This window comes from Macrobrachium nipponense, chromosome 8 (genome assembly GCF_015104395.2).
Source record: "Macrobrachium nipponense isolate FS-2020 chromosome 8, ASM1510439v2, whole genome shotgun sequence".
Lineage (NCBI taxonomy): Eukaryota > Metazoa > Arthropoda > Malacostraca > Decapoda > Palaemonidae > Macrobrachium > Macrobrachium nipponense.
The window spans coordinates 7,257,754-7,280,079 of NC_087203.1; the positions used below are offsets into that span (position 1 = coordinate 7,257,754).

At 45.0% G+C, this 22,326-nt stretch overlaps 1 protein-coding gene across 1 annotated transcript in view; it reads right to left on the reverse strand.

Annotated features, from left to right (window-relative positions):
- Positions 1–22,326, reverse strand: part of LOC135222605 (protein MON2 homolog) — a 325,482-nt gene that overhangs the window by 174,140 nt on the left and 129,016 nt on the right. The window contains 6 exon segments of the mRNA XM_064260699.1: positions 858–1,002; positions 1,292–1,454; positions 1,612–1,787; positions 1,907–1,959; positions 1,962–2,078; positions 2,424–2,655. Of these exon segments, the coding sequence (XP_064116769.1) occupies positions 858–1,002; positions 1,292–1,454; positions 1,612–1,787; positions 1,907–1,959; positions 1,962–2,078; positions 2,424–2,655 (886 nt within the window).

Here is a 22,326-nt window from a genome sequence, read left to right on the forward strand (position 1 = left end):
TATTACTAGAATATAAGCGTTTTAGCTTACAATTGCGTTTTTCGACCATTTCAGTAGAGTCAAAGTTGACCGAAGGTTGAAATTTTGGCAATTATCGTTATTTATATGAAAATATCTCAAAACTGATGAAAGCTACAATCATGAGTATTTTATTGTTGTATTCTACATAAAAATGCACACATTTTCATATATAATACTTCATGTAATGGCTAATTTACAATGGTACAAAAATTATGTCAAAGTGACGAAATAATTTCCGAGATGTGTCACAGATACTTTTTAGTGCGGCAAGAAAGAAATTCGCGCTTGCGCGCCTGTGTGCCTGCGTATCGATTGTAAACAAAACAACACCTTGATCTGTGAACTCCCAGCATCCCCCAAGGCGCGTGATTCAAGAGTTTTTGGCTGGTAGGCCTAAAAGTATTTTTCCGCGAATTTTAAAAAAAACTTTTGTATGTCGACGTAAAATACGTCCAGTCGGCACCCGAGAGACAAAAAATGTAGACGTAAAATACGTCCAGTCGGCGTTTAAGGGTTAAACGATAATTTTATAGATACTGCCCAAAGAAAAACCCACAAATTAGTGAAAGTTCCCCGTGGAAAAGTGAATAACGTGTTCCACAAAAATCTGCAACAAAGTGGACCGCAGAAACATGATACATGTAAAACAGGGGGCACTGTACATTATGTTAGGTATCCTTCAGGCCCGAAACCACAAACAAAAATGTTTGCCCTGTGAATAATTACTTAGTATCTTTAGCATGAACTGGTGGGTGACTTATCCCTGGACAACATACTTGAACTTAGATGCTTTCACGCTAAAGTATGTTAAAAAATAACATAAAATGATTACATACCTAACCTAGCATAAAGGCACATCCATAACTTATCAAATGGAGGCATATTTGGTACACCAGGAAAATCAGGAAAGACTTGATTATCTGACGTCAACGAAGCACGCAGTTTTTCTTGATTTTGGTAAAAGTAATCTGAAATATTCCACTGAAAAAGAAATTTTGAAGATTACTAATTGCTGGCAGTATTTGGCAACAGTGTTTAAAATACAGTTTAATAGTATGATGAGAATTTGTAAGTTTTAAAAACCAATAGTGTAAGGTTTATATATAAAAAGCACATACATCTCACTGAAACCATTAAAAACTTTTCCAAGAATATTTTTAGAGAAAATTATTGTAGTAATAACTAATTACAGCTTGTAAATGGCACTTCATTTCAGGCCAATGTACAAGTAAGTGAGAGCTGGACTGAACAGTATTTTGGGTTAACTTACCATAAGACCAATAGCAGTGAGTGAAATATTAAGCTCTTGTGTCTGGGAACCAAATTTAGCTGCTGTATCTACAGTCAGTGGCAAACAAGCCCAAGGCATTAGGGGTAAAAAGTCTGTCACTACTAACTGTAGACACTGGAATGCAAGTCGAACTAGATGTTCACTGAAAAACAAAATTTACCTTGGCATTTATTATATTATGATAGTGTACCATTAAAGCTTAAATGGATTCCCATCATAAATACTAGTCAAAATCAATGTCTTTAACACTATATAAATATTTACATGTTTGCAATTAGAACTTCAAAACTATTAATTACCTATGATTGTCATTAATAGCCCCAATAATGTTAAGTATTAGAGGCCAGCCATGATGTAAAAGTTCACCACAAGAATGTAAAATATGCAAGAGCGACTCAAGCTGCTTCTGACGAACATCTGGATGCCCAACAAGCGACACTTCAGACAGTGGTGACAATAACAGTGTTTGCAGTTTCTGTAAAAATGCAAATAACGAAGCCAATAATATAAAACCCCCAACACAGTTATGGAAAAAGATGTTTTAACAGGGCTTAGATGGTGAAACGTTTTGTCAGTATTGTTAATTAATAATACCTGATTGTCTTTCAGAGGAGGATTATGCTTGTGTGTAAGAGCTGCCTTCACAAGTATGTTACAGCTTCAACACCCCACTCTCGCATCCGCACATGGGGATGCTGGCAGACATCCAGGAGATGATTTGTAACTGGCCTCCAAAGGACTTCAACTCGACCAAGATTCACTACACCTACAACAAAAATGGATAGAAAACTTAAAAGACATTGAAAAAGATAGGAAAGATGAAATGCAAACACCAAAAACTGCAAATATTCTAAAAATTAGGAATTTCCTGAATGAAACTTAATGTAAAATATAATGATGTTGAATCAATTATGTTTCTTACAAGGCTATAACTGATAAATCAAATATGGTTCAATGACATCTTTTTCTGCACATTACATATAGTATACTATAAGTATCTGTTATGTGTTCCTTCTGAGATTACGTATAACTTTACACCTTCCCAGCTTGGTTTGAATATTGGAATTATAGAAATGAAGACTTACTTGTAAAGTATATAATACATACTTACCAGTTTCAAGAAGCTTAGCCACAGCAAAAAGTGATGGCTCTCTATTCGTATATGCAAGTTCCATAGACTCTCTTGATAACTGACAGAGAGCATCAATAAGATGATGAAGAGCAACATCATCAAGATGCTGAGATGATTCGAATAATCGACTCAACATGGATGACAAAACAGGCAAGTCTGCTATCACAGCTGTCGTAATAACTGCATTGGTTTCAGCAGTGCTTCTACCAGCCTGAAAAGTGCAGAAAAGCTGTTAATAGTATACCAGTAAACCCTGCTGCTAAAATACCTTAAAAGGCATCTATATTGTAAAGTACCCTAGTTCACTTAGTTACAGACTATTCTGGAGTTTAGGAAGTTTTTTTTTTTTTTTTTTAGAAATACTGAATCAAGCTTCAAGAAGCACTCTTATATACAGTAATTCCTCCTCATTTCTAAAACCATCAAAACCTAACATAAATGAGCAACTGCTGTAATATACAACATAAACAGAAACATACTGAGACAACAACAAATCTTTACCCATTGCTAATTAATTAAAGTATTGTAGCAAATACTACTTATCCTGGTTTGCAAAAATAAATTTTTTGTACTTATTAACCCAAATTTCAAACCAAATTTTTTTACTTATTAACCCACAAAACAGAAAACTGCATGTAAATGCCACAATTCCAGTGCTTTGGGTATTAAATTCAAGGCATTTCAGGGAATGTTGTCAGTCACATTTGTTACTGCTTTTGTAGCTTTTTTTTATTTAATTCCTATTGTTGTTATATTATAGTCAATGCAACAGCATGTGCCACTATGACACCTGCGCTTTGCCATCTACTGTATATATAAGTTTTGGTGGATATATATAATCTAATGCATGCACTTTTATAAGCTGTTTCTTTATTATTATTATTATGATGGGGGGGGGGTGGGGGGGGGGGGGAACTCTCTATCCCAATAGTATACATAATGTTCTAAGGGGTCCACAATAATATAAAATATTGCGAGTTCCCATATAATTTTAAAACTCTTTACAAATAGCTTTCGAACCCTTCCCGGGGTTCATCTTCAGTCCAAATGAACAATTAGGCACACCATGTTCTGAGGTGAATTTAAAAATAAACAAACAAGAGTCGCTGAAGATTGTTGACACTGGTCGTTAGCTCGCTTAAGGACCAGGTGATGAAGAAAGAGGGCAGTTAACTCCAACTATACTCTGGCTACAAAAGGTTGAGACTTGAGGGTGATTAAAACTGCTGCCATATTTTCTTAAAATCGTTCAAACTTTTCAGGAAAATGGGTGACAATTTGGTGGACTTGGCAGATTTTGCTGCCATTTCCTTGTGTATGGATGATTAAGGGAAGTGACCGCAAGGGTCACAGTTAAGAGGATTGTCTGTCACCTCCCTCCATTCGTCGGTACAAAAGCAAAACACAGAGATCAAAACATTATACAACTTGAATCTTGCTGTACATTTTTCAAGTTGCTTAATGCAAAATTTAATTGGGTTATACATACATACATACATACATACATACATATATATATATAATATATATATAATATATATATATATATATATATATGTATATATATATATATACAGGCAATCCCCGGGTTACGACGTTCCGACGCTTAAGACGCATGTTCCAGGGTTACGACGCATGTTCCAGGATTACGACGCATGTTCCAGAGTTATGACGCCTACAATGCTCATCTGGGAGATGAATATGACACCGAAAATGCAAAATAATCAATATTTGAAGTTTTTTTTGTTTTTTTTTTTTTTTTTGATGAAAAATGCCATAAGAATGCAGTTTACATAGTTTTCAATGCACCCAAAGCATTGAAAGTAAGGTTTTCTTAGGATTTTTGACGATGTTCCGGCTTACTACGATTTTCAGCTTACAATGCGTCTCAAGAACGGAACCCCCGTCGTAACCCAGGGACCGCCTGTATGAATATATATATATATATATATATATATATATATTATATATATATATATATATATATATATATATATATATATATATATATATATATATATTATATTATATATATATATATATATGCATATATATATATATATATATATATATATATATATATATATATATATATATATATATATATATATATATATATATATATATATATATATAAAAAAAAAACCCAATTAAGGGATTTTGACGTAGGAAAAATCTATTTCTGGGTGATTGGCTCGTGTCGCCCTATGAAATATCCTTTACGTTCATTATTTCTAGGTAAAATTATCCTAAAATTACCAGAGAAAAAATAAAATCAAGAAAATGTCAGTAAAACTGACTCGCTCACTCTATAAAAGAAGTGTCGGTATGGAAATAGGGGCGAGTGGGATCACTACCACGAGTCATTTACCATTTAGACCTTCCAACTAAAATCCCCACCTGAGAGACTGATACTAAAGGGTGATGCGACCGCTACTACTCCTACTACTGACGCCACGCGGAGAGCAGCGCCCCCCCCTAGCGGTCATCCTTAATCTATGAACATCTTGTCCTGCAGGGTGGGTAAAAAGAAAACAGGGTGGGTTTCATAGGGCAACACGAGCCAATCACCCAGAAATAGATTTTTCCTACGTCAAAATCCTTTTTTCTGGGCTCAGGCAGCTCGTGTCGGCCTATGAAATAGTACCAGAGAAACAGACAAGATGGAATAAAAGGACAAATGAAACCAAATAGTAAAAGACTGATATAATATAAGTGAATCAAGACTCATTACAGTATACTAACAAAAGTACTTAAAACAGCTTATACTAAAAAATGGAAGGGTAACCATACCATATTAAAACATAAAGTACTTAAAATTAGCTTATAACTAGAAATGGTGATTACATAATAGTGTAATGGTAAATAGAACAATATACAATGATTCACTAATTAAATATTTACAAAATATACAAACTCATTGTGTTCTACCCTAGCATAAAAATAAGGGTAGAAACACTGAAGTACATTATATGTACACAATGTGGATGCCCCTAGCATAAAAATAAGGGGCATTCCACCAATACGATCCTAGCGGCTAAGGCTAGAGTATCACGAAGAGCATGGCAATAGGGTGAGGCATGTTGGACGAGGTAGGTAGAAAGACCTGGATCTATACTACAACTACTGTGCAGTATCAGGAGAAACAATGTTTCCCGCTGCTACTGCTGAAAATTTTAAAGATTCCAAGGACTTCAGGTAATGACGTTAAAGACTGTCGGTGATTTCCATCCAGTATACTTTTTAAGATCCTCAAAATTCATATGTTGGAAATAATTAATTGTAGGTGGTCTACTCTCTGATATCATGTGCTTTAGGAAATGATTCAGGGTTGGCTTGTTTAATGAAGTAAAGGATCTGTTGTCTGATTCCTTTCACTGATAAAGTGCCACCTTTTTCTCTCGTAAAGAGAGGACCTGAGGATCTAGATATGTACGAGATACAAAGGCTCTTAAAGTTGATACTGGGCAAAGAGAAGGATCTTGCGGAAGTGGGATAACTTTCCAAGGGGCCCACCTTGCAAGAGGATCCTCGTTTTTAGCTAAAAAAACTGCAATCCGGGGAAGTAGAACTTCTGAGGGGAGAAATTCTACATGACAGCATCTCTGGATAGAGCCGACAGTTCTGAAATTCTGGCTCCTGAAGCCAGGCTTAAAAAAAATGTCTTCCTAAGTAGCATTATGAATGTGCAAGACGAGTTGTCAGTATCTGAGGCTAGTTTGAGGACATCATTTAAGAACCATGAAACTGAAGTAGGCCTTTGAGAAGGTCTAAGTCTAGCACAGGCTTTTGGGAATAGATGTAAAGTAAGATTCCGTTAAGTCTATTTGAAAACCCAACTGAAAGATTTTCTTCAAAGCCAATTTATAGTAGTAATTGTGCTAGCTGCTAAACCTTTTTCAAATAAGGATCTGAAAAAAGATATAGCTATGTTAACTGTCATGGTTGTGTGTGTGATTCTTTCAGGAAGGATGCTAACTTTTTAACAGCTGAGGTCATATTGTCTAATAGTTGACTCTCTTTATCTGATTCCAGAAAGAGAGGATGTTTTTGTGGATCAATGTTAGCATCTTTTTAGCCGCAAACTTCATGAAGTCCATAAAGTTAGGGTCTGAAGAATTCCTGAGGAAGCGAACACAGTCCTCATTTGTACTGATTGCGACAGCTTGGGATTGGGAATCCGTTGAGGTCGGAGACCCAATTCCAGAAGCAGAGGATACCAGTTGCTTTTTGGCCAATCTGGAGCGATCAGGGCTACCAGTCCCTTGAAAGTCCTCAGCTTGGAGCTCAGAACTTTCAAAGAAGATTCACTGGAGGAAAAATGTAGATTTTCTTCCATTGATTCCAGTCCAACGACAGGGCCTCCGTGGCATAAGCCAGAGGGTCCAGGTTGGGGGCCACATAGCAAGGGAGCTTGTGGTTCGCTTGTGAGGCGAAGAGATCTGCCTGGAGACCTGGGACTCTCTGGCATATCCACTCGAATGACCTGCCGTCCAGGGACCATTCTGACTCCAGAGGGACTGACCGGGATAGTGCGTCCGCTATCACATTTCTTACCCCTGCCAAATGAGTGGTAGATAGATGCCATTTGTGCCTGTCTGCTAGAGCAAAGATGGCTATCATGACATGATTCACGTGTTTGGATTTGGACCCTCCTCTGTTGATGCAATGTACTACCACTGCACTGTCCAAAAACTAGTCTTAGATGAGACTTCTTTCTTTGGGGGACCTTACCTTACAGGACCTTACAGACCTACATCTTGTTCGGGTTGCCCCAGGTCCATCAGTGTGAGGGCACCTCTAATGTCTACCAGAGAGTTGCTAGTACATCTTCCGGTATATTTTGCATCTTCCAAATCTTGGATGGTCTGGGATGCAGTTTAGATATTTGTCGAGCTTATTCTTAAACACATCTACGCTCACTCCTGATATATTCCTCAGATGAGCTGGCAACGCATTGAATAGAACGCTGCATTATCGATGCTGGTGCGTAGTGGATTAATGTCCTGTGTGCTTTCCTTATTTTTCCTGGTATAGTTTTGGGCACTATTAATCTACCTCTGCTTGCTCTTTCTGATATTTTTAGTTCCATGATATTTTCTGCTATTCCTTCTATCTGTTTCCTCATGCCTGAATTATCATGTAGCGTTCTCTTCTCCTTTCTAGACATAATAATTTTAAGAATTGTAGTCTTTCCCAGTAGTCTAGGTCCTTAACTTCTTCTATTCTAGCTGTAAAGGACCTTTGTACACTCTCTATTTGTGCAATATCCTTTTGATAGTGTGGGTACCATATCATATTGCAATATTCAAGTGGACTACGAACATATGTTTTATAAAGCATAATCATGTGTTCAGCTTTTCTTGTTTTGAAGTGCCGTAACAACATTCCCATTTTGCTTTACATTTTGCCAACAGAGTTGCTATTTGATCATTGCATAACATGTTCCTATTCATCATCACACCAAGGTCTTTAACTGCTTCCTTATTTGTGATGTCTCATTATTAGGTCCCCTTATATGCATATAGCTTTCTTTCTCTGTCTCCATAATTTATTGATTCAAATTTATCAGAGTTAAATACCATCCTATTACCTCTGCCCCAATCATATACTTTGTTAAGGTCTCTTTGTAGAGCGTTCCTACCTTCATCACAAGTAATTTCTCTACTTATTCTTGTGCATCTGCGAAATACTCACTACCGAATCCTTAACATTATTGTCTATGTCTTCAATCATAATAACAAACAGTATTGCAGCTAACACCGTACCTTGCGGCACACGGATATTACCTTGGCTTCATCCGATTTCTCGTCGTTTGCAATAACTATCTGTTTTCTGTTGTGTAAAAATTCTTTAACCATCTTCCTACTTTATCCAGATATTGTGTTTTTCTAATTTTCTTCGCTAATATATTATGGTCTACTTTATCAAAAGCTTTTGCAAAGTCTAAATAAACCACATCTGTTTCATTTCCGCTTTTCATATTTTTGAATATGTTTTTTCACGGTGGACTAACAGTTGGGTTTGTGTACTTTTTTCCGGGTACGAAACCATGTTGTCCTTTGTTAAACAAATTATTTTGATTAAATGTTTCATAATATTTTTCTTCATTACCCGCCCTTTCATACCCATTTCATAATATGTGATGTTTTCGACTCACAGGCCTATAATTACTTGCCTCTAGTCTTGATCCACTTTTGAAAGTAGGGGTAATATATGCTAATTTTGTTTGTCATCATATATCTTGCCTGTATCTACATTTGTTCTTAATAAGAGTAAGAAATACTGCCATTGCCTCCAGAACGTTTATGTGGAGCTGGCGGAATTGAACGGACCAAGTCCCCTGGACTTGCTTGAATTGAGAATATCCCCCCCCCCCCCCAACCGGACAGGGAGGCATCCGTGTGAATGGTTAACACCGGAAGGGGATATTGAAGGGGTACCAATTTGGCAAGATTCTTCACTTTTGTCCATGGACGGAGCTGATTACGAAGGACCTGTGGAATTACTGACAACTTGTCCCGAGATTTGACGTTTGCTCTTGATCGCCAAACTCGATTTATATCTTTCAGTCTTGCTTTCAGGAGGATGTCTGTCACTGAGGCAAACTGAAGGGAACCTAGGATTCTTTCCTGGTTTCTCCTTGACGCTTGTTTGCTTTTGAGAAATTGCCTCACAGACTTGGCTATTTCTTTCCTTTTGACCACTGGAATTGACAGATTGTGGGAGGATAAATCCCATTGGATTCCTAGCCACTGAAAATGAGACTCCGGAGTGAGTCTGGATTTCGTTTTGTTTATCTGGAACCCCAGATGTTCCAGAAATTGTACTACCTTCTTCGTGGCTTTGAGGCATTCCTCGACCGTTGGTGCCCAGATCAACCAATCGTCGAGGTACGCTGCTACCATTATCCCTTGTGTTCTCAACTGTTGAACTACCACTTCTGCTATTTTCGTGAATACCCTGGGGGCTACGTTCAGACCGAAGGGCATCACTTTGAATGAGAACTTCGATTTCCTAGTTTGAAGCCTAGGAATGGACGGAAGTGTCTGGCTATAGGGATATGATAGTATGCGTCTGTAAGATCGATAGAGGTTGTGACGGCCCCACGGGGAAGTAAGGTCCGTACCTGCGAGATGGTGAGCATTTTGAACTTGTCGCAACGAATGAAAGAGTTTAGCTTTGACAAGTCTAAGATTACCCTTCTTTTTGTTGAGCCTTTCTTTGGCACGCTGAACAAGCGACCTTGAAATTTTAGATGCTTGACTCTCGCAATAGCTCCTTTCTGAAGGAGTTCCTCCGCATAATCTGTCAACTCCTTTGATGGTATTTGATAGAATGATTTGTTTGGAGGAGGATCTTTGATCCAACTCCAACCCAATCCTTTGGACACGATGCTCTGTGCCCATTTGCTGAACCCCCACCTGTGACGGAAGAGGAACAGCCTCCCTCCTACCTGGGGAGCCTCACTGTGTTGAGCGGGTTGACCTCCGCGCCCTCCTCTGAAGTGCTTGCCTCTTGCAGCTCTTCCTGTGCCTCGTTGGCGAAAGTGACCTCTCGCTCTGCTCCCCCTAGAAAACCTGTTGAAGGTTGGGTAGGCCTGGCTTTCATACATCGAGTTGAAAGCTGGCGAGACGGTGTATGAGGTCGAGGGTGATTCTGAGGAGACACAGGAGAATGGGCAGTGTCTGCTTAGAAGTCGAAGGCTGTCCCTGTTGTGTAACTGGGACGGCTTGGACGAAATGTTGTTGTTGCTGCTGTTTTTGATAGGGTTGGAATCTCCTACCAGTTTTCTTTAATTTCTTACCAGCAGCAGGGGCGCTCTCTTGCTTCCTCTTGGAAGAGATGCCCCATCTGGCTCTAAGGCTCTGGTTAAGCCTAGCAGCCACCTCGTGATGCACCTCATTCACAGAGGCTTCTGGGAAGAGGTCCGCACCCCACATGCTGGAAGCTAGAAGTCTATTAGGCTCATGCCTAATAGTTGCCTCCTGCAAAACATGCTTTCGGCAGTTCCTTCTGGCTGAGAAGAAGTCAAAGGCATCGGCTTGAACCGACTGGAGCTGAGAGGGATTTAGCCAGTATTTTAAACAGCGGTTCCGTAGCATAGGACAGGGCAGCCATCTCCGTAATGATAAGGGAGTTAAGAGATCTCCCAAATCTTGTGCGGGCATCGAATTCTGCCTGAATAAGGCTATCAGGCAGTCTCGGGAGCTTCTCGCCAAACTGATCCATCGCACAGTCTGGCTTCAGCTTACCTACTGAGAAAGTGGCAGGTAGGTTCTCCCACAATTCTCCGAAGGACGGAAGAGCGGAGATGTTGATTCCGCCTCTCTCAATGTGGCATGGGCTCGTCTTTCAGGACTGCTTGGAGAGTCGCTTCTACTATCTTAATAACGAATGGAGAGAAGCCTCCTCCTCCGTAGCGAAGATAGTGAAGGGGCTCTTGAATGCCTGGAGTTTGGTATTGGTACAATCCCAATCCTCCAGGCAGTGAACCCATTCCCCTCCTATCTGTGCGTGATCCCTACTATACAGCACAGTCTCTCTAGAGATCTTTATCTCTCTATTTGAGAGCAGTTACCATAAGCCTAGCATACCCTATGAAAGGCTGAGTCAGTCCGGGAGGGTAGAACTCGAAGTCCTCAATCCTTCTTGTTCCACACTCGGAATGGAAATCATGCCATCCTTGAAGGGGGCATAAGCTGCCACTCTCCAGGGGTTATCCATAGAGAAGGCTGGTAGGGATTCATAAGAAGGTAGCTGTAGGAGACCAGTACCTGCCACAGGGGAGCTCGCCTGAGGGGCCTGAGTGAGGCCAGCGAAGCGGTCATCATGCTCCCTAACTCGGTTAGAGAGGTCTTGTATGGATTGACCAGATTGGTTGATCGTACTGGACAGTTGAGCAAACATTTGCTCAAACCTAGTACCGAGAGAGCCAACCATCTCTCCCACTTGTTGCAACACTCCCGCTGAGAAAGTGGTGGGATCAAAAGAGCTAGGTCCCGCCACCCCAACAGGAGTTACCGGAGTAGATCCGGTAGATGCCGGAGAAGGCATTGGCTCGGCAGGAGCGCGAGCCTTCTCCTTAGAAGCCTTGCTTCTTGAGCTCTTTGAATGGGAAGAGCTAGGCTTCGCTTTCACCGCATCGGCGTAGGATGTCGTAGACTTCCTAGCCGAAGAAGACGACGAGTTCTTAGAAGTCGTCTTATGGAGGGTCTTCTGTTCTCTCTGTCCCTTCACTTCGGGGGTACAGAGAGAGGGTCGGGTGAACGAGAAGGGATCTCAGATCCCGTGAAGCCTTGAAAAGAAGAAGAAGAAGGAACAGGGGAAGAAGATCCAGGAGCGCACAAGGGTAGACCTTGAGCGCCCGACACACCTACCTCAACCAACAAATCCTCCGCACCTACCGCCATAGGCTCAAGATTAAGGTCCAGGTTAGCTACATCTGGGACCGGCTCCTGCGTCGAGACAGACCCAAACGCCTGCTGCACCTCCTGCTGCACCTCCTGCTTAATGGAAGCTATGAGTGGGGCTGCCGAGATGGGGTCCACGTACCCCGTCGCCTTGCCTCCGGGGAAGATCTGGATGGCCAGCTTCTTATCTAACACATAAGGCTGGCCCTTGGCGGCGTTCTTCCCGAAGCTGCCTACCCAAGCTTTCAGGGTTGCTAGGGCGACTTCCTTCACAGCGGCAGCCTGTAAGAGAAGGCGATATGAAGCTTCTAGCGGCGGAGATACGGTTTAAAGGAGCTTAAAACTAAGGGTAAATCATTGATAACAAGAAAAAATGTCCAGGAGTTAACTTACCCCACCCAAAAGCTGACTCACGAGGTCATAGCAGATGGTGCATGCCTCAGGGTGCCAAACAATCATCCCGTTGTGGGTAGTGGCACACGGGGCGTGGGTCCTACACTCTTCATGGGCGCAGGGGCCATACAACACAGCGTTACAACCTGGAACCTGGCAGTTGGTAGCCTGTAAGTGGAGAGATACATGAGTATCAGAGTGCATACTTACAGCCTAACATGGACTCCGCTGCATGCCGGAGCATGTAAGTTAGATTAAACTAGTGCTCCGCCGCAATACGTGTGGTTAGCTAGGCGGTTGGTGGGGGTCTGAGGCTTACGCCGGAGACAGGAAAGAGGTTCCAACCAGGAGTGGTGAGGGGCCATGAAACCACGACGGAGAACGACGGACATAGTACATAAAACTAAAAACCAATAGTCATCGTATCAGTAAGGGTATATCCATAAAGAATGAGGTATAACTCTTTCCGTCTACTAGAGGAGTGCCCGGGTAAGGAGCGAGCTCTCCTCTGGTAGCGAAAACCAGGATATAGTAGGCAAGCAATATAGACCACTAGTAAATTCCCAGCCCGCCCGCTGGCGGAGCCAGGTGGACCTATAACCGAAGGGGCTCCCGGCTTCAGCGGGGGCTCCGTCCGTAAGGTAGGGGAAGGGTTGGGAATGGGGAAAACAGGGGAGGAATCCCGGCGTGAACACGGCGGACGAGAGAGAGAGGGGGGTGGCCTACCCCCTGTCCCTACTACTACCCGCCAGGTAACCCGGTACCCGAGACAAGTGGTCGCCCTAGCCCCCAGCTGGTATAGAAATCGACTTTCTCCCGCTGCCCCCTGGCCGGGCCCCCCTCCGAGGGAGAGGGAGGTACGGCTACAGTGGTTGTCATGACAACCAAGGAGAACCACCAGACCCCTCCCTACCACGGTAGGGAGGGAAGGGGGAGGGTAAGGTGCCTAATGGGACACGTGATCGTAGGTGGCCTAGGACGCGATAGCAACACAACCACAGCGGGCCACGTGAACCAGACTGTACCAACACATGGCACAAGGCACCTAGGCTAAGCCCTAGCACCCTAAATAACATTGATAATAAATACATCGTAAAAGATAGAAGACACACTTGAGTAAAAGAGAAAGAGCCCAGGAGGAGGCGAACTGATCCGAAGAACAGTCGACTACTCGGAGCCAGCAGTAGCCGATGAAGAGCAAGAGCTGGGATGCTGGGCCAGAAAAACACAGTATAGCCCTAAATACCAAACTAAGAGATAAAAGGTAAAAGGGATGGGCTGTGTCCTAACTCTAAAAGCGATGTAATAAAACGATGAACGTAAATATAGAGCCCATAAGCATAAGATGTCTCAGTATGGAAGACCGGGAAATCTTAACAACATGAGGCGGCACAAGGCCGCCACGAGTCAACCGGGAGACCGTATATGACCTAAAAAACGGAAAATACTGGTCCCTGGAAGACTGGAATACCAAAAATTATTACTTATGAGGCACTTAACTTAGCCGAAGCGATTGCAGCACGTTCCATCGTAGATAGAGATAAATCCAAGCGAAAACAACACGAGTGAAAAAAGATGCAACTAGCGTTGTCGAGCTAATGATTAAGGATGACCGCTAGGGGCGCTGCTCTCCGCGTGGCGTCAGTAGTAGTAGTAGTAGCGGTCGCATCACCCTTTAGTATCAGCTCTCTCAGGTGGGGATTTTATGTTGGAAGGTCTAAATGGTAAATGACTCGTGGTAGTGATCCCACTCGCCCCTATTTCCATACCGACACTTCTTTTATAGAGTGAGCGAGTCAGTTTTACTGACATTTTCTTGATTTTATTTTTTCTCTGGTAATTTTAGGATAATTTTACCTAGAAATAATGAACTTAAGGATATTTCATAGGCCGACACGAGCTGAGCCCAGAAAAATTTTGCATGTGTATGTGTATGTATATGTGTACAAATATATACCTTTTATATATATAAATACATACATTAAACGTAAGCATATATACACATTTCATATATTACTTTAAAACGAAGTCACTTTTGAATAAAAGCAAATAGCTGGACAGGACGCTCGAACCACTCTCAGGATTAACATTAACCTCGAGGAGGTTAATCCTGAAAATGTACCTTTTTGGATTAAAATTAAATACCTCCTGTGGCAAGATGGGAAACGTGTCAACGCCGCTAATTATAGGAAAGTCTCAACATCCGAGGGCGCAGATTGGTCACCGTAATCAGACTCCCCTGGTCCAGCGGTTACCTGGACAGGGGGCGGCAAGGTGGAAGCAGCATCAGGAGAGGGGTAAAACAGAGCCTGTCCTACAGTTAATTTTTATGTTACTACTATGTTTTTAAAAGATTTTAACTGTAGGACAGGCTCTGTTTTTCCCTCTCCTGATGCTGCTTCTGCCTTACCTCTCCCTGTACAGGTAATTGCCGCCCCAGAGGAGTCTGGTTACGGTGACCAATCTACACCCTCGAATGAAGGCCTTCCAGCAACGTTGCAACAACTGATGCGGAGATCTAACAGAATTGGAGCCAGAAGGATTGATAGGGGAGAGGAAATCACCTAGTTGGAGTTAACTGCCCTCGTTCTTCATCACCTGGTCCTTAAACGAGCTAATGACCAGTGTCAACAATCTTCAGCGACTCTTGTTTGTTAAGTATTTTTAAATTCACCTCAGAACATGGTGTGCCCAATTGTTCATTTGGACTGAAGATGAACCCAGGGAAGGGTTTGAAAGCTTTTTGTACAGTTTTAAAATTATACATGAACTCGCCACATTTTTTATTATTGTGGACCCCTTAGAACATTATCATTATTATTATTATTATTATCATTATTATTCTTTCATACACTAATCCCGTAGAAAAAATGTAAATTTTATGATAAAATGAAATTTTATTGCATATACTTACCCAACAATTATACAACTGTAGGTTCCCTGGGGAGAGCCGCTCGACCAGGCCTGCAGCTCGATCGCCACCGCGGGTTTGTGATCGCCTGCAGCCCCCTCAGCACACTGGTTCTGCCAGTGGGCGCGGGGGGAGCGTCAGGTCTGCCTCTCTGATCCCTTCAACTTTCTCGGGCTTCACCGGGAAGAGCAAGGCGATCAGGAGTGATCACGAGAGGCGCGCTTCTCGCAATCCCACCACAGCACCCTACAAACCTGGCACGGTCCTCGGACCAACCAGATCATATGCGCAAGTGGCAGGAGGAGACCATGAGGGGTCTGCCGTGGTTCCTCCTGTGGAAGGAGGAGGGTCTCGGTAGGCATTCTCGCTGGACGGGCTTGACGGTCCGTCTCCACAGGATACAGTCACTCCTGAGATCCAGAGGTCGTTCGCACAAGTAATTGCGCTGATTCGTCAGCACAAAGACCTCGGGGAAGGATCACCGCTCCCACCTTCCGAGCCCACGTTGCGCTTGAAGTCATTCTGGGGATCTAAGAAGGAACCCAGGACGACGGTGGGTCTGCCGCGATCGGCCTTGGCTGACAGCATGCTGAGCCAAGTGGACGCTCTCATCTCTGGACAGGAGGGTTCGCTTCGGTCCGGTAGGTTTGCCAAGCTCCTTCCTCCACCTCTACCGCAACAGAGGCGCTTCTACGTGCCTTCAGAGGACCCTCTGCCGCCCAAACAGGTTAACCCGGAGCTAGCTAGGCTAACTCCTGGGGTGTCTCTGCCGCAGCTCCTGTCGGAGAACCTTTGGTTCTCACAGCAAGAGGCACTTGCCTTGGAATCTACTGCAATGGGAGCATTCCAAGTAGTCTTCTGGATCGACCTGTGGTCCCTCACAGTGTCGAAAGCCGCGGCCTCCTTGGGGAACATCACTCCTGAAGGGGAACCGGCTTTTGTGAGACTGTGCCAGTCTGGAGGTTGGGCCATCGCCTACCTGGCCCACCAGACGGCTAACCTGTGGGCCAACCTGGTTCTCCAGCGTAGAGACGCTGTTCTCACCCGAGTGACCAGGGCGGCTGGGCGTGAGGCGGCTCTGGGTCTTCGCAACGGACTGGTGCGGAGTTCCTCCTCTCTCTTCCCCAAAGAGATGGTGGACGCTGCGGTGGAACAGCGGCGTACAGGATCAGTCCCATTGGCTTCTACAGCCGACTCTTCCTGGTGGAGAAGTCCTTGGGGGCTGGCGCTCAGTGATAGATCTCTCTCCCTTGAACCGATTCGTTCGCCAGACTCAGTTCACGATGGAAACAGCACGTTCAGTGCTCGATTCCATCAGGGAGAACGACTTCATGCTTTCGGTGGATCTGAAGGATGCATATTTCCAGATACCCATCCATCAATCCTCCAGGAAGTACCTCCGCTTCATCCTCGACGGGATGGTGTGCCAATTCAGGGCACTTTGTTTCCGTCTCTCAACCGCCCCACAGGTGTTCACGCGAGTGTTCACGCTGGTGTCGGCTTAGGCCCTCTCTGTAGAGATACATCTCTTGAGGTATCTCGACGATTGGTTAGTCCTGGAGAGCTCCCGCTCGCAGTTTGCAGGACAGAGATCGACTTCTCGAATTCTGCCGCGATCTGGGGATCGTAGTGAATTACAAGAAGTCAGACCTCGAGCCCAAGCAGAGGATGAAGTACCTGGGCATGCTGATCGACACGGTAGCAGGGCGAATCTTCCCCGCAGATTTGCGGTTCAGCAGGTTCAGGGAGGCAGCAAGACAGTTCCTGTCCCTACAGGAGCAACCAGCTCAGCAGTGGCAGGTCGTGATCGGTCACCTGTCATCTCTCAAGAAGCTAGTCCCTCACACGTGTCTTCACCTACGTCTCTTCAGTGGAGACTAAAGGAGTGTTGGTCACAGGCAAGGGACCCTCCCTTCTTCCCCGTGTCCCTCACGGAGGATGTGAGGCAGGACCTAGCCTGGTGGCTGGATGACGGGAACCACGTAAGAGGAGTTGCTGACTGCAGGTGTGTGGGACCATCGCGGCAAGCACCTTCACATCAACGTCCTGGAGCTCAAGGCAGCGTTCCTTGCTCTCCAAGAGTTCCGGGACTGTCTGGTGGGACACTCGGTGGTGTTGATGAGCAACAACACCACAGTAGTGGCGTACATCAACAAGCATGGGGGCCTAGTGTCCCTCCCGCTGCACCAGTTGACGTTGCAGGTGCACGAGTGGGCCGTGGCACACTCAGTAGAGCTGTCGGCCCGCTACATTCCAGGCAAGAGGAAGCGCCGAGAGAGATCCCCCCTGGCACAACCTCCTGTGCCAGCCATACATAGAACAGTACCACCGGTCCGTCGAGTCCCTGTATCTTCATGGCTGGCTGTTATCAACCATCTCTTGCGAGCAAGAGGCTTTTCTTGCAGCGAAGCAACAGAGATGGCTGGATACCTCAGACAGTCCTCTGCAGCTGTCTACCAGGATAAGTGGTCCGTCTTCTGTGGTTGGTGTCGTGGATGGGGTCTCTCTCCTCTCAGAGCCACTCTTCAGCAGGTAGCGGATTTCCTCGTCTTCCTTCGCCGAGAGAAGCTCCTCTCCGTCTCTGCAGTTAAAGTATACAGAGCCACCCTGGCCCTAGTCCTTAAACTGCGAGGTGTGGACATCTCTTCTTTCGAGATCTCCCTCCTGATGAAGAGCTTCGAGAGGTCTTGCCCACCCAGGGAACTCAGGCCCCAGGGGTGGGATGTGACTCTTGTCCTTAGGAGTTTGACTCGCAGACCCTTCGAGCCACTCAGAGTTGTCAGACAGGGATCTGACCCTCAAGACCCTCTTCCTGCTGGCCCTGGCATCGGCGAAGAGAATAGGGGAACTTCATGGGCAGAGGTATTGGTCCAACCAGGGTTCTGCAAGAACTTCTCCCTGGAGCAAGTTCTGAAGGCAGGGGTTTGGGCCAACCAGACCACCTTCACTTCATTCTACCTTCGGGATATCACCCACAGGTCCTTGGATACTTTTTCCTTGGGACCCGTGGTGGCTGCTTAACAAGTTGTGTAGTCTACCCAGCACCCGAGCTGACAGAACAGCATCGCATCCTTGTGTGACTGCATGAATGGATGAGTGAAAGAGTGTGACTGGCTTCTCTTCCTCCTTCGTTCTTCTCCTCTACCTGTGGGCAGAGGGCCGCGGTCGTCACTACGCTGAACAGGAGGCCGATGCAGGTAAGCTACACAACCGAGCTCCTTTCTATCCCTTTCAGTAGGGATAGAAGTGTTTATCCACCACTCACCGACAAGGGGGGGAGTGGAAGCCAACAAGAGACAAACCCATGACTTCATTTTGGCTCTTGAAGTAGGAACTAGTTCTTGCCTTTTGCTATTTATAAGAGGTACGCTTGCCTCCCTCTTATAAATCTGGTCCAGAAATCTGACCACTGATATTGCAGTGCACACCCCGATCAGCTGGGCAGAGGCTAGGATCCCTCCCTCTGCTCTTACGACCGTCGCATCAACCCTGGGTACCAGTGTATCGCCGCGAGAGCGATCGCTGGTCTGGTGAGAGTCGCCTGAGCGACCCCTGCCAGTCTTCCGCTCCGTGCCTGGATCCTGGCGCCGAGCGGATTCGGTTGCCTGGGATCTTGGCTGTACGGTCACCCGCAGGTGACCGTACACTCGGTGACTCTTGCGAACGAGAGGCCGAGATGGTACCTAGCGTCAAGGCAGAACCTCTAGTGCCAGGCGAGGAGGTACCAGTGTTAGCCGGCACTCCTCTGGTCCCCGTCTTCTTCTTTCTTGCGGAAGGAGATACAGGCCCTGTTCCCGAAGGAACAGGAGGACCGGCGAAGCCCCAACCGTCCCACCGGAGTGGGATGGACCCTTAGAAGTCTCAGAGCGAGCCTTCTTGGGGGGGAGGAGGCAACCTTCTTCTTCTTCGGCTGTGGGGCCTTAGAAGTTGAAGGGGAAGCGGCGGCAGACGACGACGACGACGACGACGACGAAGAAGACAATGAAGACGATGACGACACCTTCCTCCTCCTCTTCTTCTTTGTCAGCTTCCTCAGCACCACTGTCAGGTCTTCCATCCAGGACGGAGCCGGGCCAGTTGCTCAGGCCCCGACTGCACCTGTCCGGAAGGACCTGGGGTGGGAGCAGCAACACCACGGGCAGGAATGGGCGGCAGGAACTGGTACCGGGACTGGAGCGGCAGCATACTCAGGAACAGGAGGCGGGGCAGGAACCGGCAGCATCCTCTGCACAGGAGGCAGGTCCAGAGGAGAGCTCTTGGGACACCGGAAGTCCGGGGGTGCAGCAGGAGCGGCAAAACCAGGTGGCGGTGTCACAGCAGGCAGTGAAACCTTTGGCAGCGCCGCCTGCACAGCAGCTGTCGGGGTCACCGTGGCTACGTGCTGAGTGTACACCAGGTGCGGCGGAGCAGCATAGCCTGGCATGGACACGGTCGTGGTAGTCGGGGTGGTCGGCCCTCTCACCAGGTGACTCAGCAGGCCCTAGACCGTCGGTGTCCCTCGCAGCCCCAGCGAGTACCAGGCCTGTCCGAGATCGTCCCCCGTGGCAAGCAGGTCTGAGGAAGGAAAAGTCGGGTAAGTTTGTGGGGGGGTCTCCCCTCGCCCGGGGGTGGGGGGGGACAGTTCCCACCCCGAGCGAACGCAGGAACCCGAGTACAACTGAATGTCGGGGTATCTCGCCACCCCACCCCCCCCTCCACACTCGATTGATCGAGAAAGGAGAAGGAGTGAGAAACCTCCCCAGAAGGGGAAGGAGCCATACGAGGGAGCTGAGATGGAGGGAGAAAAGAGGAAGACGTGTCCGTAACCAAGGGCGTAGCCGGAGAACCCTCGGACAACTCCTTGGCCAGCTTACGCGGCTTCTTCCTCCCCCCATAGCCCTTCCACTGCTCCTCCAACCAAAAAATACAAGTATCACATGTCTCGGTGCGAGAGCATTCTCTCCCTCTACACCGAGTACAAAAATCATGAGGATCAACCTCAACAGATGATCAGAAGGCCCTACACTGACAGCCTTCCACACCAGGGCACAACCTGCGGCTGATGGGGGGTGAGGGGGTCTTTCCGGCTCTTGGGATTCCATATTCACTTGCAATATTCACTGAGAATGAAATACAAAACACAGATACGTACTTACGCAGGCTTTGTACATTCACACTGAGTAAAAGAGAAAGATAAACAGCCTTCACGAAGTGAAGAAAACAGAGCATACGACTGAAGCGGGCAGAGACGAGCAGCACGTCCATCCACTAGCGCGGCCGAAAGCAAAGTGACTCCTCTCCTCGCAGTCGAGCTGACCGCCAACTGCCGGACAAGTAGTTAACTACCGAACCCCCTTGTTCAAAGCTTATGACCGATTCAGCTGCCGCTAAGTACCTTCCCATTGTTAAAGGACAGAGGGTTTGTATACATATCGGAACAAATCAATATTAATGTAAACAGCAATAATATAAATTCATTAAAGAAAATACTAAAGTGAATTAGCAAAATATTAGTTTATAAATAAAAATAATTATGTAAGAATGAAAGAAAATGCATTTTACCCTGCGTCTTTGAACTCTAGGTAGCCAAGCTGAGTTGGCTAGGGTCCAACAACTGTCAAGTCAGGAGGGGGAGTGTTGCCATCTAAGGATCATGAAAATTCTCTCTCTCTCTCTCTTCTCTCTCTCTCTCTCTCTCTCTCTCTCTCTTTACTGAGATGAGAGAATTTCTATGGTACATGTGTATGTTCATTAATATTTTTGAAAAATAATAATAGTAATATAACTAATTTCAAAATTCATATGTGATAGTATTTTAAAGAGGCACAATAATCCATCCATTTCACTCTTTTAAATAAGGATAACCCTCTCTCTCTCTCTCTCTCTCTCTCTCTCGCCACACGAGATACTAGTATGTCCTAGTGGTAACTCTCGCCCTCTGTTTGGGCTGGAAGTGTATGCATAAGTAGATCTTTAAGGACATTACTACATTTTATGGTAAAATAATAATATACAGAACTAGTTTACAAATAATATTAAGTTTAATGAGATTAAACAGTAACAATAACATTTCTCTCTCTCTCTCTCTCTTATGTATTTTTATTTGTTTTGTAGTGTAAATAAATGATTTACCTTATAACTAATTTTCAAATATTAATAAGATTACTTAAAAATAGCGATTCCCAGTCTTTTTATCCACTTGGAGGAAGGTGGGTGGGGGAGTAAATGACAGTTTGATATACGAATTGGCGGAGGGGAGGAAGGTTTCGGAGTCTAGGAGTTATTCTCTCTCTATCTCTCTCTTTCCATTATTATTCTCTATGTCTCAGAAATAATTCATAATTTCACTCTTGATGGTCAGATATATGATGTTGCCATTCATTGGTCTCTCTCTCTCTCTCTGTTATTTGCTGTAGGTATATATTTTTAATGGTAAAATGTTTAAGATGACTTTGAAATGATATTAATAATATAACCTCAAAGATTAATGCAGTAATAGGTTAGTAATTTTAGGTATATTTGAAGTAGGATGTTATTAAAGGTATACATTTGGTATCTGAACTTTCAAGATAGGCAGTTATTAGCATTTTTAGTGGTGGTTTTAACTATTCGCGGGTTTTAACTATTCATGGGGTGTCTGGTACACAACCCCCGCGAATACGGGGGGAACACTGTAGACTAGAATATGCTGATGCAGGAATAGAGTCGGTTTCCTGTTCTTCCTCCTTCAACAAAACAGGAGAAAGAGAAGGTTCTTCTGGCTTAGGAATTGATTGATTCCCCTTCAAAAAAGTCATCAACTCTTCCAACTGCTGACGAAGAGGGAACAGGTTAGAGTCATCCTGAGTAGAAGTCGACGCTGCAGAAGTTGCAAGTGTGTCAAAACATTCGACACTGAGTTTGAAGGTGCATTCAATGATTGTACAAGCGTTGAACGCTTTGAAGGCGCCAAAATATGACAACCTACTCGAGAGTCGGAGATGTCCAAAGTCGAAACATGACTCTGAGGAGAAGTGGAATTTACGACACTACAGGAAGGACGTGGAGCATGATCTACTTCCTTGGACTTTTTAATAGAGGAGGGGACAAAACCCCTGCAGTTGCATGCCTTTTCAACGGGCATGAAACTGACGAATCATGCCACTTATGTTGTCTCATGGGAGCGGAATCACTAAACTCTGACGAC